Source organism: Camelus dromedarius, chromosome 4, assembly GCF_036321535.1.
Source record: "Camelus dromedarius isolate mCamDro1 chromosome 4, mCamDro1.pat, whole genome shotgun sequence".
NCBI lineage: Eukaryota > Metazoa > Chordata > Mammalia > Artiodactyla > Camelidae > Camelus > Camelus dromedarius.
This window is the reverse complement of record NC_087439.1, coordinates 38,608,992-38,629,106: the sequence shown is the minus strand read 5'-3', so window position 1 is coordinate 38,629,106 and position 20,115 is coordinate 38,608,992. Positions and strand designations below refer to the sequence as shown.

Below are 20,115 nucleotides of genomic sequence, written 5' to 3'. Positions count from 1 at the left end.
ATTCCCATTCTATAATCTTAAAAGAGTCAGTCTTTTTGCACAAAATACTCTACTGAAGAGATTTTTTAAAAATAATGAGAATATTATTTTTACCCTTTTGGATGTCTTGAAATGCTTTGGTAACTCTCTGTACTACTGCACAAAAAAATTAAATTTCTAGTGCATATTTTGAAACAAAATGTCAAATCTACATTTACAGCTATGAATTCTGATTGTTTGTTTATCTAGAGTTTGTCAGTTTTTAGAGTTTATAGGTAGGTTGAGAACCTTAGTAATAAAGGTCTTTCACACTTTTTTTCACTTCTAGACAGGAGATTTATTTCTAAATTGATGAAGTCTATACATATTTTCAGAATTCTCAACACACATAATTATGCAAAGTGTATAAGGAAGCAAAACAGAGTCACAAGGAGGTGTTATAAGCCTAGGCTTAGAAAACCACTTCTGACAGCATACTCTACAACAATACTTAATTGGATATATGAATCTTATTGGAAATGTTTCCAAGTTTTTATTATCCTAATGTATGCCTTGAAAGGATCTGTATGTGTTCAGATAAAGGCTGATTGTACAGATGGTGACAGAATCACTTCAGAACTACTCATATTCTAGTTTTCTAAAAAACTACGCCATTTCCTGAATAAGATAAAAAGCAGGCTCTCAGGAAAACTTTGTATCTATGTGTGGACTTATGATTCAAAGCTATAATTCTCTCACCTCTTCTTATGTTTAAGAAAAGGCTAAAGGGGTAGCAAATAGTGTGTCTAGGTCCACATGATATTGCAATAAACAGTTTATCCAGTAAATTCAGTACCTTCCTCCCTCCAAAAACATTATGCAATAAAATTATTTTATAGTTAATGTTATCCCCAGTGAAATCTGAGACACAAATTATGACTAGTTCATACCCCAAGACCCTTGTACCTTTGAATAAACACTTATCCTTCTTGTAAACATATATTTTATTGTCTGATCTCCAGTGAAGGTAATGAAATAAAGGCAGAAGTTCTTATAAAATGTGCTTGCATTCATGGAGTCAGTTCATGGGACTATTTTAATAAGGGCTTTAGAATCATGAAGACATAAGTCCATAGTCAAAATTAGTAAATATCTGAATCTGTTTTCTTAATGTCATCATACCAAATAAATACTAGTATTGTAAGCATAATAAAAGTACTACTCTTATACTAAACCTCAGAATATAAAAGCTTCATTTTGTCATTTTCAAGTATGTCATATTTTAAAGCAAATTGTGATTTGGAATATGAATATATTTTAAATATATGATGTAATTCAAAGCAAGTTATAAAATCTCAAAATGTTCAGTGGAAATCTACAAATACAAGTTGGTATATACTATAAAGTGCTCATAACACTTTTACTGAGCTTAATATGTGCACAACTACACAGTCTTCTATATAACAACAATGGCTTACACTTAGTCATTGAAGCGTCATTAAAAAAATCAAATGAATATTTCAAAAATAAGTCTGCCATTTAGAACTGGTTCTATGTTCTGAGACAATAGTACATCTAAGCTTCTTCACTGATAAAAGTATTTCTTCTATTTGTGTATATTTGATTCAGTAGTAGGAAAACTGGTTAAAAATCCCTAAAGTGGACTCTAGAGAAAATTCACTTTCATGCATTTGCATTTAAGGTATCTCTGAAGTTTTTGAAAATAGGATTGAAATTACACAGGAAAGTCCATGCTGTCAATACACATGCTTTAGTCCATTTGTAGAAATCAGAGTCTTTCTAATAAAATACTTGAAATTACTTTTCATTAATTTGTAACTTATAAAACTGGGAACTTTTACAGCTGGTGGAAGTTTAACAAATTCATCTCATCCTCATGATAACTTCATTTTCCTTCACAAGACTAATGGAAGGGATGGATGATATCAAGAGATTCCTAAGTAACTTCCTTACTATAAATGATGAAGGGTCAAATGGATGCAAGAAAGAACAAAGTACACAGAAAGGATAAAACAGCCAGAAACACTGTTTTTGCTTCGTGGTTGCTAAGCAAAGTTGTAACGGCTAGAAAGCAATGGTCAGTGTGATCTACGTTGGTGTGCAAAGATAGTAAGCGTGGTGGCTCCAAGGATGCTGTTGATGCAGTACTGCAAGAGCAATACGCCCATGAGCTGGAAATCAGGCTTAATATATGCAGAAACACAAGTTATGCACAGTTGGTCTTTTCAATTGTACTCTCTAATGGGATTTGTTGACTATGAGCTAAATATGAAGCCAATATCTTTTTTTCCACAATCACTGAAAGGTGATCATGATTCATTTTAAATAAAAGATGGTAAGTCAAAGCACTGCATTTCATTCTCAAGCTATTAGATAAAGACTAGGACCTTCTTTGGGATGCAATTGATGCTTAGTTTATGTTTGCTACATTTGAGTCTATAGCTTCTTATTGATAACTTCTTATTAGTTATAGAATCTATAACTTCTTATTTCCCTTACATTCTTTCATGAGCTTTTCAGGAAAGTTAAATTCTTTATTAGGATTTCTGCAATTTGATGAGATAATAAGACACAATTCTACCACAACAATCTGAATTTCAATAGGTCATTTTCAAGTAAGATACATTTTAAAGGATTTAGAAGCACTTTGATATTTCAGACAACTATAGTAAGTAAAAAGAGTACAATAAAGAAACATTTACCATTTTTATCCATAGAATTTGGTTCCGATTGTTTCTTGCCAATATCAGCAAAGGAACGAACAATGGGAATCCTATTGGTGAGTTTTTTCTGATTCTGGTGGTGATGCTGTTTCATCAGTGCCTCATGGACCCTGTGGCGTACATCCTCATTGAGCTGGCCTGAGCTCACCTGTTGGTCGAGGACCATATCTGAAGAGGGAAGGCAGGAAGAAGATGAACACAGCTTTCCTGTGGTGTGCCAGTAATGAACCACTGAGTACAAATATGCATAACCTAGATATTATTTATCTTAAAATAGGAGTGAATTCCTTTAAAAATCTCCAAGTATGGTCATACAAACAGAATTTTATTCTTCTTTGTAGAAATGTTGCACAAAAAAGACTTGGGAAATTTTTCATTATACATCATTCATTTTAATGGGGTATTATTTTTCAAATAGTAAAAGTTGTATTGAAAATAAAGTGCTTTATGTTCTCCGTTATTCACACTGAAAAGAGGGAGTAGCAGGGGTAATATCAATACAATTAGTATGTTTAAAATTGGTGAATAGTTTCATATTTATATTTTAATAGGATTTTTATCCCTTTTTCTAGTACAGAATAGCTTCCACATTTCCTCTTTAAGTGAACAGAAGTCCATCTGTAAAAATTTGATGCAAAGAGGCTTAGGCAGCGATCTAGTCGGTTGTACTTGGAGAGTAAACAACTCTTTCACACTAATATAAAGTCAGTCCTCTCAAACCTTCCTTGAAAATGTGTTTATATTTAAAAGGTCTTCTATACCATAAAATGAAGAATAAAAAGTGAGATTTCAGAAGGATACAATTAAGCAGATTGATATTTACCATCAGCAAGTGTCAGAAAGGCCTATAAAATAAGCAGATGAGTAAAAACACTTTTAGTTTCTTGGTAATACAAAGATCACCTCAATAACCCTCAATGTGATTAATCTGCTTTCAGATAATTAAATATTTTCTATTTGACTTTTTTGAGGTGCTAACTCCTTATATAAAGTAGATCACAATGAATTGTCTTCCGCTGCCCTACTGATTATGCTGAAGATTTGAAAATTAGCAGAATTGCAGAATTCGCCTTTGTTTTAGTCCTGTCTATGCTGAATGAATCACTGACAGCTGGTGTAGACTCATCAAGAACTGCCTTTCACTCTGGAATCACTTCCCTACTGACAACTAGACAAACGTTTTCTGTACGGGAGAGATAATAAATATTTTAGGCTTTGTGGGCCATACAATCTCTGTCACAACTACTCACTTCTGTTTTTATAGCATGAAAGCAGCCGTGGACAACAAGTACACAAATGACCATAATTGTGTCTTAATAAAACTTTTTGAATTGAAATGTGAATTTCCTATCATTTTTATGCTGCAAAATATTAATCTTCTCTGTTAATTACATAAAAATGTAATAACGACTCTTAGCTGACATGCATAATAAAATCAGGCAACGGGCCATATTTGCACATAAAGCATAATCTGCCAACCTTTGCTCTACCATTTGGCTGTTTACGACAGGAAGAGTTGAATGCATGTTTGGGAGTCAACCATAATGTCCACTATAATTACCTCCAAAATCTCTTCCAGTTCTGAAAATGGATGATAGTGTAGAATATTTAAATCTATATCTCAGTTTTTTTGAGATCAGTAGTTATAATACCACTGGATTAATTTGAAAGAAAGGAAATGATAAATTGTCAACATACATAACTTTACACTGAAACCTTGTTAATAAGATGGGAAAATGTATATAAAAATGTGCATTATATACTTCATAATAGGAGTTGTAAAGTAGGTTAAGATACCAAAAGAATGTCATCATACAGCAATTTCATCTGTAAGTCATGATATGTATCTCCAGTTCAATATTCTAATCAGAATCAAAATTAATCATATAACAAACCAAGCACATGATTATGGTTTGTAATTCTTACCAAAGCACAGTCTTTCCAGGCTTGAGCACTACAAAAAAACCTGTAAGTCACTAGCTTCATAGTTTTTCAGAGATAAGGTTTTTATTTTAAACAGTTACATAGGAGGAAGTAAATAGAAAAAAAAAAACACTCATCTGCTCATTAGTCACAAAGAAATATTCAGTAAAACTGCAACAAAAAATGTGTTAGTGAACTGGACAAGTTAACCATCTTGCATAAGAATATAACTTACACTAAGGTGAAATTTAAGTGCCAAAGGGAGTGTGATTCACTAATCACTTACATTGTTCTCTTCACCCCCATAACGTGTATTAGTATTAATCTTGAAAAGTAGGAAAAGATAATGGGCCATAATGGCTTTGGGCCCCGAGACAAGACTGACGACCACAGCAGCTATGATACCTAAATAATACAGTTTAGCCTGCCAGCGCACATTGCCAGGATCTGGATCATAAGAGAAGAAGCAGGAAGAAAAAAGATAAATAGGTCACAGACTTCTAGCACTAAACAGGCTCCAGAAAAAAACCAGTAGCATTTCTGTAAAAAAAAAAAGAAAAAAGCCTCAGAAACGAAAAACTATTTTTAATCCCTATCAGGTGATTATTTTATCATAATTAATCCATTTTGACTATTGAGTGAAAGTTTCTAGAGACCATAAGATTTTACAGGTTCTGTATTAATCTCTGCCTCCTTAAAGATTATCATATAATTGCTTTGTCTTAAAAACCCATTGTCCTAACTTAAAAAATGCTGGGGGAGGAATAGGGAACAGGCAGGGTCTCAATTTTACAGTCTGTCTGGTAACACTAACAAAAGTCTGTGTGAAAAAAATGTAAACTACCGTAAGGATACTTACTTTCCAGACCAAGGATGATAATAGTATCTGTATGTTAAAAAAATACATGGCTATTCCTGTACTCCCAAATCTGCAGTTTACATTCAGTGGAGCAAACTGGATTTTCCATCAATGAAAGATTTTAAACAACGAAAGTTGTTTTAATGAGTTGAGATCTATGACTGATAATTTCTCCATGGTACTAACTTTGGTTTGGTTTTAGTATCTTATACTCATTGACAGAGTTATGTTCAGGTATATAACACTGCAGATAGACTGTTTCCATTATTATTCTTTACAGTCCTGAATTTCAAAGAGATTAACATAAACCATAAAATTGCCTATAATTTATTTGAGTATAATTAAGAAGCATTTTTAATACAATTAATCTTCACAAGAGAATAAATCATGGCAAGAAAACACACTTGGAGAATTTTGGATTTGAAAAGGTTAAGTAATATTTTGAAGGAAGAAGTTTAAATTTATTCTGAGTTCCCTAAAACACTGGGAAATAGACATTTTAAAATTAACTTTATCCAAAAGAAAATCCTAATTTAATTATACCAGAAATTCTTGACAGACCTGCCAGATACAAATGAGATTTTCCCCTGCTAAGTCTACAAAAAAATCTCTTTAAAAGAATTATCTAAGAGTCTATTAAAAACATATCAGAACATTGATATAAAAATCCTTGACCGTTCTAAAACAATATCTGGGTCATATTCCTCTACTAGGAAATGTCTGGAAAACATTAATGCCGCAGAGCCTGTGCATTTGCAAAGTATGAGTGTTTAGAGCCCTTAAAGGCAAGCTATTATACCTAGCTTTTGCAAAACAGAAACTAAGAACTGATATGTTAGTATCTGCCTAATGTGTTAAAAAAAAATGATAAATACGAGGTGAAGAAAAAGTTCCAGATCATTATGGTCCCAAATTATCATGAAATAGAACAAAACAAAATTTATGATTATAGGTTAATCAAAAGAAATTATTCCCAACTCTGCAAGTGTCACCTAAGATATATATCACTTTCTGATTATGTTTTATAAAATGGAAGAAATAGCCTCCTTCCTACCTCATAAGGCTTCTGTGATAAAAAATTTAACAATGGATGTGAAAATACTTTACAAAATTAGAAGTCTTCAAAATGTAAAACATATTTATTACACACTCACTAATACAACTCAACTGTCACAAAGTAAAAATAGCAATAAGTAAACAATAAGAAAACAATTTCAAGCTATAGGGAGAAAATGTTTTAGTAAGAGTTTATTGAGGGCAGAAATAAATACTTTTGGATTAAATAAGTCAAATTAAAAATTACTCAGAAGAAGGAATCTCTTTTCATTAATGACTGAAACAGAATCTAAGGTATTAACGATCAACACGAGTACTTGTAATCATTTTTATACACGGTCTTAACTCTAAACTACTGACCTTTTATGAATGGTATTTTGCAGATTGCTGTACACTAAAAATGGGACATTCGAGCTGGGCTACTTTGGAGGCAGGAAGATACAGACTAATTAGAAGAGAAGAAAGAATACTAAAAAGCTATTTGGGGTATCAAGACTTCCATTGAACTACTTTCATTTGTAAGAATAGACTTAGAAAATGTAATTTGCTTTAAAAGCTAGACTTAACACAGCTAACAACCTTCACATATTCTACAGAGTTGAGCTTGGGGAAGAGGGCAGGTTTAGGGAAAGGAAGCATAATTTAGACAACAAAACCAAGCTAAGGTGATAAAATAAACAACAGCGTTTTAGTCAAATTATAAAGGGAGAAGATTTCCTCAGAGAAATAAATTCCTAAAGAAAGTATTAGAAATTATATGCTTTAAGAAATTTAAAGCCTGGTAAAACCACTGAGGCTAATTTTGCCAGGGTGAGAAATTTGACAGTTCATTACAAATAGTTAATCCAAAACTTATTTGGATTAATACATTTTCAAAGGTAATGCCATCACTGACATAAGCAGCAGAGATAAACTCCTTATTTGGGGCAAGACCTTTAACCTTCTGAGTCTCAGTTTCTTTATTTATGAAGGATAACAAGCTCCAACTTTGTTTTAAGTCTCAAAAAGATAGCATAGAATTACTAAAAAGAGCTTCCTCAGCTGCAAAGACTATGAAAACCTCAGTCATTTGATTCCTAATTAAAACATAAAAATATTTATTGAGTATCAGCAAGACCCTACAATGTAAAGCTAGGGAATTGAGTTGGATGGCTACTGGTCTAGCATTGTCAGGATGTCTGCTAATTTCTAGGTTAATCATTTTCTTTAAGTCTTGACTTAGCGTGACCTGTTACTGTATCCTGTGTTCTGAAAAATATACTGTTTATAACTTTATACAGTCTTTTAGGCTCTAGTTCTGTATTTTAAAGTGTAATCTCTTTATACGTGTTGTATGAAACTTAGTGGAAAAAAGCTTGTCTTTCCTGTTTTTTGTTTGTGCTTAATATTGTGAGCCAAATATTTCTCTGTGCTTATTTTTTTTCATACATATTGCAATGAATGTATACCTATCATCACCAATTACCAAATAAATAATTTTAAACTAATCAAGCTTTCTTTAAAATTTGGGCAACATCCATTTCAAACCATCTCTTTCTTCAGAGAGTAGTTGTAGTGTAAGAGAAGAATAGTGTAATAGGAGCTTTCAGAGTCAGAGGCCCTTAAATGGAACTTGAACCATGAAAGTTTCAGAATTTCTATTTTGTTATTGAAAAATGGGAATGACATTTTATGAGGTTATTCTGAAGATTAAATTAGATATATTATTTTCTCACTTATGTGATCAAAAAACACACAACAGTGTTTTGGATTTTTTTAATCCCATCTCTACAATATAATTAAGACACTGAAGTCTCCCTTAAGTCTTTCTGCTTCACAAATAAATTCCACATGGAACTGCTTTTATTTTTTTTCCAAACTAGGAATTTTTAAAAACTGTCCAAGGCCTTGCTTTGTTTTTGTTTTTTAAAACCTCCCTTAACTATTTCACTTATACCTTCTCAAAACCCATTTCTGTGTTTTTGTACTATTTTGTTTTTACTAAAATGTGTTTATCTTCCAGATCAAAAGGTATAGAAGTTCTCTGCTCATAATGCTAGAGTAACAGTAAGCTGTTTCCCAAATACAGCTGCTTGTATAATACCGCCATAGTAGGCTTCTGGTAGTAATGATTCATCCCAGAGGTTAGCCATAGTATTCAAATACAACGTATCTCATCTGCATCACTTGGCTTCCTCTGGAATTCAAGAGTTTTAATTCAGGTTAAACTAAATGGCCATTCCTTTCTGTTTTATTCTAGACTAACATTTTTCCTATTTACTGAAATTTTTTCACTTGGTTATTTTATATATTTGAATATTGAAAAAAATCAATCTTTAGGTTTATGAATTTTCCTTTAGTTTTCTAATGGTGATCGTCTAATTGCATATGATACTGAAAAACAATATGTGTACAAAATGGGAGTCAAGAATATAAGTTCTTGTTCCAGACTGGCAAGTTAGACTGTATTTCTCTGAGATTTGATTTCTTTTATCTTAAACGAGGAGGTAGGATAAAAGTATTTTTAAAGCCTCATACACTGATCATGAGAATTAATTTTCTAAAAGTCTCACATGTATAGAATTATAAGAAGAATAACAAAAATCAGCCACACCCACAAGAGTGAAATAGACTAAGAGAAAAAAAAAGATATACCTGCAATTTCTTCTAAAGTGTTGGCATGCATGTCCAGCAACACAGTTCCATTCAGGATACAACTTCTCAACTCAAACAAGCTGTGCAGTGAAAGAGTAGCCACGTAAGGTTTGCTCCACCTTTCCCCTCCATCTTCCACATCTTCTTCAAACTTCAACCACCTGTACAAATAAACTATTATTATCACACACTGAATTATATTGTAGACGGATGAAACTTTATCCCAATAATGAAAGGTAAAAATAGAAAGTTATTCACATTTCCTCTTGGTTTCAAGGGTTTTGGAAGTAAGTAGAAGCCAGCCCAAGTCACCAAGTTTATTTTATTTTAATTGCACTTAGCAGAGTCTTTTTGTCATTGAAAGCTACATTGAAAACAAAGAAAAACTCATATGCTATTTTTATTATTCTTTCTAGCTTTGAAAAAATATGTTAATATAAATGTTTAACCAGTGGTCACAGTCAATCTGCTGTAGAACTAATAGAGTATACTTCATAGAAAGATAATGGTGACTGAAAAAAATGCAAAAGAAAACAGAATACTCATTTTTCTTTAGCAGGAGGTCTTAAAACAATATTTGAATCTCTTGAAAACTTTGCCGTTTGATTTTTTTAGGGAGGCTAGTATAATTTGGGGGCTATTCTGTAGGAAAAATATTTATTAGGCCTGTCTCAGTGAAATTGAGTGACTGCAGTCACTTCCTAGGGACTAAATCAATGAGAACTGAGCTCAGCCCCTACTCCCGGGGTGTTCCTGCCAACGATGGATAACACGAGAACTCTGATATCATGGTACTGTTGGGAGACCACCACCTTCTTGGAGCGAACTGAATAGTGTTATCTGGGATTGTTTCTAAGTAAGATAAATGGAAGGAATAAAAAGAAACCAATGATTTTACTGCTCTGGCACTAGCACTAAATCTCTTATTCTTTTAGAGACTTGCTTTCTAATCTTAAATTCTAATCAATTTAATTCCATCATTTCTAACGAACTCTAGCATAAATGCCTGTCCTCCCTCCATTCCCCACCATCTCCTCATTTTTTTCTCTCCTTGTCACGTTTGCCCTCTCTCCAAGCAATGTTACTCAAATTCTCTATATGATATTATATTACTGTTTTGTGTAATCAAATGATCCAACTCCAACAGAGGACAAGTATGTGGTAGTAACTAGTTAGAGAACCAATGGATCAGCCAGCCGAAAAAACTAACCAAAAGGGCTAGTCAGAATGACTAATATGTAGAGTTCCAAGAAAGATAAAGAAAGCTATGGATCTGTCCTCAGTTTTCAGGGAGCAAAAAGTTGTCAGGAGGTGACAACAAAACTAATAGGGAAGAGTATAGCTGTACCTGCCGAAAGAGAGGAGTGTAAGCTATGCCCATCCTAAGTTTATAGAATGCTTGAAGGTTGAAAAAATTTACATTTAAGCCCAACTCACTGACAGTATCACTTCAATGCTGACAATTTTATGGAGTATCTTTGTCTACATACTTGGGAATTTTTCATATTAGGGATTCTTAATGCTTTTCAGCCCTGAACAGGACCATAATACATCATAAATCATGTGATAGTCATTACTATTGTGCATCAACTATAACTAGCTCTCTCTCTCTTCCTAGTAAAGAGTAGGGTACCATTACCTGGCTCTCTTCACTGGGGAGGCCACTGTTAGCTAGTTCTGGACAACAAATTATGAGTAGAAATTATGTGTGCCATTTCAAGACTGGAGTTTTTCATTGCCAGGATGAGACCCTCTGGAGCTCCCTTCTTTCCTGATGTGGCCACCAGCAATGTTCAAGACATAGGCTGCTCCAGCATCTAGAGTCTCTAAGTAACTACAGTGCAGAGCCACCACTGATTCATGATGGGCAATAAATAAATTTGGGGGATTTTCGGAATTTTAAGCCTTTGAAATTTTTGGGATATTAAGCCTCTGAAATTACAGGATATTTTTTCTAGTATAACTTAGCCTATCCAAACTTATAAAAAATCACCATTTCAGCAATTCATCACCATCAAATAACTAATTATAATTAATGGTGAGAATGAATATGATTTTAATAAATACAATAAATTCATATTTCTCGCCAGGTATAAAAGTAAGGCCATGGTCACATTATGAATGTTAATATCTCAAAAGATTAACCTCTTGACAGACATTTTGAAACAGGATAGTATCATGAAAAGTGTCTTGGATTAGTTGGGAATAAAAAGAAATCTAGATTTTATTCCAATTCTGCATCTAAATTGCTATGTGACCAAGGGAAATCTTTCAACTTCTCTGGGCCACGGTTTTCTCATCTGTAAAATGATGAGACCAATTCAACACATTAAAAACTTTTCCAGGCAACATAGGGGTAGGGGATTAAGAGGTACAAACTATAAGCTACAATGATATATTGTACAACATGGGGAATATAGCCAGTATTTTATAATAACTATAAATGGAACATAGCCTTTAAAATTGTCAATCTCTACATCGTACACCTGTGACATATAATATTGTACATCAGTTATACTTCAATAAAAAAAAACTTGTCAAGATGACTTAGTAGCCTTATCAAATCAGATTCAACTCTTAACTGTTCTTATTTTTCTCCAGAGTCTGTGCCCATTTTCCACAAAAATATAATTACCTATGTTGAATTCACGGACTTTTTTTTAGCTCAAATATCTTATACTAAAGCCTTTTACAGAAACAACTGATTTAACATTTAACTTTCATCCTTGTCTGGAACAAATCTCAAGCTGAAAAATGTTCTGTGTTCTCGCCCTCTCTTCTTATATTGTCTAAAGAAGTGGCACCAAGAGAGTGGGTACAACTTTTATTAAATCTTTTTTCACCTTATATACTACTCACATATGATGTGGTTTTCGGACAAAAAGAACAAAAGAAGGGAGTCTATGTAGCAGCACTCATGCTGGTGTTACTTTGACTGAAGAATATTGTTAGATTTGAAATCTAGTTTCCAGTCTATTGGGTGGTAAAGAAGAACTAGGGTAGTGAAAGAGTGTAATAGTGTTTGGAGGACTATAGAGTTCTCATTTCTGCAGTTATAGTACTTTCTGTCATCTCTCTGTATAGAACTGCTTCTAAAATGTTTAAAGTTTTCACTCAGGAAACCCTGAAATGAGGGTTTGTACATTATTTTGAAATATATTGTTTCTTAATCATTTAAGTATAAATCTACAGACTGATGCATATAATAATATTGTTTGTAAATTGTAGTAACACTAATAATAAATTCAGTTTTAAATACCCATAGGCTTCTACTGCAACAAAATTATCCAACCCCTTCTTCTAAGGAAATTTATAATTAAATTTTATTTCCAGGTAACAGTGAAGATAATTAAATAAGCAACAAAGCTTCTACATCATTTTATCTTGGCTCCTTTGAAAGTGAATATTTGAATTTTAAGAATCTTGAGAAGATGTTGGGGGGGGGTGTGTGTGTGTGTTTGTGTGTAGCTGTATGCATTTCTATCTCATATATAGATTCAGTAACCACCACATAATCAAGATATAAAACTGTTCCATCAGCACAAAGGAGCTTCCTTTATGTTCTCAGTCTCCACCCTGCTTCTGTCCCCTGGCAATAACTAGTCTGTTCGTCGTCACTATAGTTATGTTATTTTGAAGATGTTCTGTAAGTGGAACCATATAGTTTGCAACCTTTTGAGACTGACATTTTCTACTAAGCACAATGCCCTTGAGAGTCATCCAAGTTATTGTATACATCAGTAGTTTGTTCCTTCTTATTGCTAAGAAGTGCTCCATTGGTATGGATATACAAACATTTGTTTAACCATCCACCCACTGAAGGATATTTGGATTGTTTACAAGTTTTTGCTCTCACAAATAAAGCTACTATAACATTCATAAAGTTTTTTTGTGTGAACATAAGTTCATTTCTCTAGGATAAATACCCAAGACTGTGATTGTAGAGTCATATTTACTAATGCATATTTAGTTTTATAAAAAGCTATCAATCTGTTTTCTAGAGTAGGCCTATCATTTTAAATCCACACCTGCAATGGATGAGAGATCCAGTGTTTCAATATCCTCACCAGCATAGGCTATTATGACTATTTATTTAATTTTAGTTATTCTATTAAGTGTGCAATGATATCTCATAGTGGGTTTAATTTACATTTCCCTAATAGCTAATGCTGTTGAACATTGTTTTACGCGTTTATTTGCCATGTGTATCTCCTCTTTAGTGAAAGGTCTATTTGCGTTTTTGCCCATTTTCTAATTGACTTGTTTGTTTTCAAACTGTTAAACTTATAGAGTTCTTTACATATTCTAGTACAGTATTTTTGTCAAATATATGTTGTTTGCAAATATTTTCTCCCTGTCTGTAGCTTGTCTTCATCCTCTTCACAGGATCTTTGACAGCACCAACATTTTTAATTCTGATGAAGTCTAATTTATTAATATTTTCATTTATGGATCGTACTTTTGGCATCATGCTTAAAAACTCATCTTCTAAACAGAACTGAAGGAATTATACTCCCTAACTTCAGACTATACTACCATGCTACAGTAATCAAAACACAGTGGTACTGGCACAAAAATAGACATATAGATCAATGGAACAGGATAGACAACCCAAAAATAAACCCACACACTTATGGTCAAGTAATCTACAACAAAGGAGGCAAAAATATACAATGGAGAAAAGACAGTCTCTTCAATAAGTGGTGCTGGGAAAAATGGACAGCTCCATGGAAAAGAATGAAATAAGAACATTCTCTAACACCATACATAAAAACAAACTCAAAATGGATTAAAGACCTAGTTATAAGACCAGATACTATAAAACTCCTAGAGGAAAACAGTCAGAACACTCTTTGACATAAATTGCAGCAATATTTTTTGGATCTATCTCCTAGAGTAATGGAAACAAAAGCAAAAATAAACAAATAGGATCTAATTAAACATAAATGCTTTTGCACAGCAAAGGAAACCATAAATAAAATAAAAAGACAATCTACAGAATGGGAGAAAATATTTGCAAACAATGCAACTGACAAGAGATTAATTTCCAAAATATAGAAACAGCTCATATGACTCAAAATAAAAAAAAAAAAACCCAATCAAAAAATGGAGCAGAAGACCTAAATAGATATTTCTCCAAAGAAGACATACAGATGGCCAACAGTCACATGAAAAGAGGCTCAACATAACTAATAATTAGAGAAATGAAAATCAAAACTACAATGAGGTATCACCTTATGCTGGTCAGAATGGCCATCATCAAACAATCTACAAATAATAAATTCTGGAGCAAGTATGGAGAAAAGGCAACTCTTTTACACTGTTGGTGGGAATATAATTGGTGCAGCCACTTTGAAGAACAGTATGGAGGTTACTTTTTTAAAAAACCAAAAATAGAGTTACTAAATGATCCTGCAATCCCACTCCTAGGCATATATCTGGAGAAAACTGTAATTTGAAGAGATACATGCACCCTAATGTTCATGGCAGCACTATTTACAATAGCCAAGACATGGAAGCAACCTAAATGTCCACTGACAGATGTCTGGATAAAGAAGATGTGGCATATATATATATAATGAAATATTACTCAGCCATAAAAAAGAATGAAATAATGCCACTTGCAGCAACATGGATGGACACAGAGATTATCATACTAAGTGAACTAAGTCAGACAGAGAAAGAAAAATATATGATATCATATATACGTAGAATAAAAAAAATTAAACAAATGAACTTATTTATAAAACAGAAAGAGACTCAACAGACATAGAAAACAAACTTATGGTTACCAAAGGGGGAAGGAGGGGATAAATTTGGAGTTTGGGATTAACATAAACACATTACTATATGTAAAACAGATAAACAACAAGGATCTACTGTATAGCACAGGGAACAATATTCAGTATCTTGTAATAACCTATAAAGGAAAAGAATCTGAAAAAGAATACATATTATATATATATAACTGAATCACTTTGCTGTACACCTGAAGCACTATAAATCAACTATACTTCAATAAAAAATTAAAATTAAAAAAATTAAATTAAAATTAAATTAAAATTAAAAAACTTTTTTAAAAACCTTATCTTTTAGCCCTAGGTCCTGAATATATTCTATGTTTTCTCTAACTTTGCATAGCTTTATGTTTTACATTTAGATTTATGATTTATTTTGAATTAACTATTGTATATACTCTAAAGTTTAGATTGAGGTTAGCATTTTTTATTTACAGATCCCTAATTGTTTCAGTACCATTTGCTGAAAAGACAATTCCTCCTTCATTTAACAGCTTTTGTCCTTTGTCAAAAATGAGTTAGCTGTACTTGGTTTGGTCTTCCTTAGTTCTCTATTTTGTTCCATTGATCTATGTGTCTACCTGAAAAGACATTTTTAAAACAAATCCAAAATGTATATTCATTTCTTTAGAACAATTTTCTTCAAATTAGGAGTTTGGTCTTTCAGAAAAGAAGAATGGAGTCTCTTGAGCATCCCAAGCAGTTTGGTAGTTAAGATGACCAAATATAAGTTATATGCATGGATGGTTTGATATAACCACAGGTTTTATGAGTATTACTACAGGAGAACATAAGATACTTTACATAAAAAAGAAACCACAAGTTACAAATATCAAGTTACTAAACATTTCAAGATTCAGCACTTTAAGCCAACTCCAGAATGATGCCAAAAGCTTTAAAAGATATTTAAATGAATATATTTTAAAGACACGTAAGTATATCTCTTTTCTGTTTTTCATTCCATTTCATACTCCAAAGATAGAAATTAACAAGTCTGAGAACACACCAAAACCTGTTTCCAGATTTGTAGTCATTGGATATACTGTCAGTTGCAAAATGCCTGATTGCAGTTAATGACCTAAAATGTTGCATTTTATTCCAGGTTTCAAATAAACTCAACTGACATTTGTTTGAGTAGCGAACCAAAGCAAACAAGAATCTCATAGGCATGAATGAGATGTAATGGACAATGAAAAAATCAGAACTGTAGGCTAACTGCACCACATTTTCTATGGGGAAGGGATGGATTTAAACTCTGTTGAGATTATTTTCATTTCCTTCCGTATATGTGGATCTGTATTCATCCATAATTAATACCTTGGAATCTCCTTCTACAAAATAACAACATAAAATAGGTGTTTCATGAATTCTTTGAGACTTAAGTTAATGATAATCTCCTCTATAATACTCATATTATAAATCCACAAAATAAAATTCTTCTGCTAATTAGAAATAGACATTTTCTATAGAATGTAACTTTTAAAATTTTATTCCCACTGATTCGGCTTAGCTTTTCTAATAGTTTTTATCCTCTGGTTCTACCCAAATAGGAAATAAAGGAGTTACTATATCATACAAAATTATAACCTGGGGGAAAGTCATGAATTCTCAAGGGAAAACATCCTTTTTTGAGCAGAGTTAAGGATATGGAGAGTGGAGGGGGAACATGGTTAGGGTGGGGGCTGGAGAATAACATAGGTAATCATGAATTACCTATTTCAAAGGGAAAGGGGAAATAAAATATATCCAAACTTAGAGTTTATTAAGAACTATCTGTTCTTAATCCATATTCTCTTCACACTTTACATTGCATTGAAAAATCTTGATGACTTGAATATTTACTAATTTGAAATGTCAAATACCTTCACAGCATCAATAAAATTTTTTTAATGTAATAGCTCATTTTCACATGATCATGTACGTATCAGAGACCTAACTGCTACCCTCTGCTTTGCCTCTGCTGAGCTCATTTGTGGGAAGCACTTTTAAAAGGGCAACCACAGTGAGTCAAGCATGCTGTCTCCACAATTGCACAGCTGTGGTATCTTTGCGTACTTTCCTATTAATAACATTATATGTTATTTATAAGTAAGACACTGTAATTGTGTTGATTTCATTAGCCCTGTCATATGGCTTCTTTTAGGGTTTTTAAAAGTGAACAGCTGGTTTTCACAAACATTTATTAAATAATTATGATTCAAAAATTTAGCTTCAAAATCTAAAACTTTGCTTAAGTTTTACTTGGCAACAACAGTGGGTATGAATTATTCAAGATGTGATATGTGACAGGTGCAACGTGCTGACAAAATATGCTTTATATTTTTACTATTAGGGTAAAAAATTATTAATCCTACTGGAATACTAATCAAGAGAAAGAAGTGCTTCTAATGGTTATACTAATGATTTATTAGAATTAAACTGCATTTGAAAAATCAGATGGAGTCATGACTTAACTAATTAGTCTTTTTAGATGAACTAGGGCATCCAGAACAAAATTACTTCCACCACTTTACAACCTACTCCATTTCTAAGTCCTTAATAAATATATTCTGTTCTTCTGTGACGTATTTTGTCTCAGCCAAAATTCATCAACTCTCCTATTCAATGTCTGTTACTATTTTGATTGCTCATCAAATGTCTCCCTGAACCTCAAATAGCTGCATATTGCATAAGGTTCCAGAAGCAGGGTTAAGAACACAGTTCCTATTTAACAACATTAGAGAATACTAATTAACTGGATCATCTCTTTCATTCTTTATACATAAACAGCAACACATTTTGGTGGCTTAGGATAAACATGTTGCTTAAGTTAATCCACTAGAACATGATAAAATTCTACCTGCTCAACTATGAGAGTGAAAGAGCAAGATTCTAGTATTGCTCCGCTACCTCCTAGCTTTTTGAGAGTGAGAAAGCTGCAAGGAAGTTACTGGTTAAAAGGAACAGATCACCATTTGATCTGGAACGTGAAAAATTACCAACCATACTGGGAACAAGGAAGTGACTTCTGTCAAAACACATATTCGAATCTTATTTCTCAGCTCTATTATGTAGGATGAGAGTGAAGAAAGAAATATAAAAGAAATGCTTCCAAAAAGTACTTCTCAGCAATTGATTAAAGAGACTCTAACCAGAGCTGTATAGTCGTCATAACCACCCATCTCCTTCCATCAAGTCATCCAGGAACACCTACTTCTTATCACTGGTTGAAGACAGATGCTTCTAGCCTTAAACAAAGAGGTTACACTTCAAATTCCTTATCAACCACTCTTTAATCATGAAAAAGCAAAATTCATAACACTAATTGTTGGGAGAAGACTATCACATATTGTTTTCCTGGCATCAAATAAAGAAGATGAACACGCACATGTATTTGCAAATAGTGCTTAGTTTTTGATGCAGCTGGAAGAAAAAAATTAGGTAGGTGGTTCTTAACCTTAAAATTTGCCAAGTCATATGAAAACTGTTTCAAATCTAGTTCTATATTTAAAATATTATAATAGCATCAGAAATTAATTTATGCAATTTTTTCATTAAAAAGGTAATTCACACAGAATAACATACCACCAATTTAAGATATTAAAAAGGCAAATTTTAAAAATGAATGACTTGAAATAAAAGAGGTAAGGAAATAAACAGTTCTCAAGAAAAAATAAAAACATACGAAAAGATGTTCAATCACATCTTTTCTAATAACTGAAGAAAAACAAATTAAAACAATGAGAATTATTTTGCATCAATAAAATTAGCAAAAAATTTTAAAAATTTGATGATTTTGTGAGACAGAGGTTTGGGGGAAATAAGCATTCTCATACACCATTGATGGACATGTAAATTACCAAAACATTTATGAAGGCAATTTTGCAATATCTGTAAAAGTTAAAAAAAAAGTCTGCTCTCTTTGGTACACAAATTTCACTGTTAAAGATTCATTCTGCATAAATACCTACAAAATAATACCAAAATATATGTGTAAATGATCACTGCAGCAATGTTTATGGTAAAAAAGTAATACAACCTAAATCCCTATCAAGACTGGCTAAATAAATGAAAGTTGATCCATATAATTAAATGTAACGCAGTAATTAAAAAGATTAAAAAGACTGAGTAATCTGTATTTATAACTTGGAAAATGATCCAAATATATTAAATGAAAAAAGTAAGGCATTAATGCTGTATATAATCTCTCTTATGTAAATATAAAAAGGACATATATTTACATGCAGATCTAGAATTAACATTTTTATGAAAAGACGTACAAGAAACTATTAACAGTGATTACCATTGGAGAGAGGTACTGTGAACAAGAGTAGAGGAATACTTTTGCTTTTTTACCTTTCTATGATTTTTGAATTTTAAATATTAGCAGTTAGTTTTTTGTTTGTTTGTTTGTTTTTTCTGAAAATCCCAAACTCCCAATTTATCCCTCCCCACTCACTTTCCACCTTGGTAACCATACGTTTGTTTTCTACATCTGTGAGTCTGTCTCAGTTTTGTGTATAGTTTCATATTTTTTAAGATTCCACATATAAGTGATATCATAAGGTATTTTTCTTTCTCTTTCTGGCCTAATTCACTTTGTATGAATCTTCAGGTCCATCCATGTTGCTGCAAATGGTATTATTTTGTTCTTTTTTATGGCTGAGTAGTATTCTAATGTATAGATACAGATACAGATATCACAACTTCTTTATCCAGCCATCCAGCAGTTAGTTTCAATTTTTAAAAGACGTTGACACTCCTTTGTATGTACTTGCCTCCTTTGTCAAAGACAAATTGACCAAAAGTTTGTGGGTTTATTTCTAATGAGATCAGGCATGTTCAGAGTGGTATGCCTGTACACTGTGGGTTTATTTCTGGACTCTCTATTTTGTTCCACTGAGCCATATGTCTGTTTTTGTACCAATACCATGCTGTTTTGATTACTGTAGCTCTGTAGTATTGTCTGAAGTCTCAGAGGGTTATTCCTCCAGTTTTATTTTTTTTTTCTCCAGTATTTCTTTGGCAATTCTGGGTCTTTTTTGATTCCGTATAAATTTTAGGATTATCTGTTCTAGTTCTGTGAAAAATGTCCTGGGTAATTTGACAGTGATCACATTCAATCTGTAAATTGCTTTGGGTAGTATGGCCATTTTAATAATAT

At 32.5% G+C, this 20,115-nt stretch overlaps 1 protein-coding gene across 6 annotated transcripts in view; it reads right to left on the bottom strand.

Annotated features, from left to right (window-relative positions):
• SLC4A10 (solute carrier family 4 member 10) overlaps positions 1-20,115 on the bottom strand; it is a 250,903-nt gene that overhangs the window by 105,370 nt on the left and 125,418 nt on the right. For all 6 annotated transcript variants that reach the window (XM_064484852.1, XM_064484849.1, XM_064484850.1 and 3 more), the window contains exons 5-6: positions 9,175-9,335; positions 2,682-2,870 (exon numbers count right to left, since the gene is read on the bottom strand). In XM_064484852.1, coding sequence (XP_064340922.1) covers positions 2,682-2,870; positions 9,175-9,335 — 350 coding nt within the window. The remainder of the gene's footprint in view (positions 1-2,681; positions 2,871-9,174; positions 9,336-20,115) is intronic.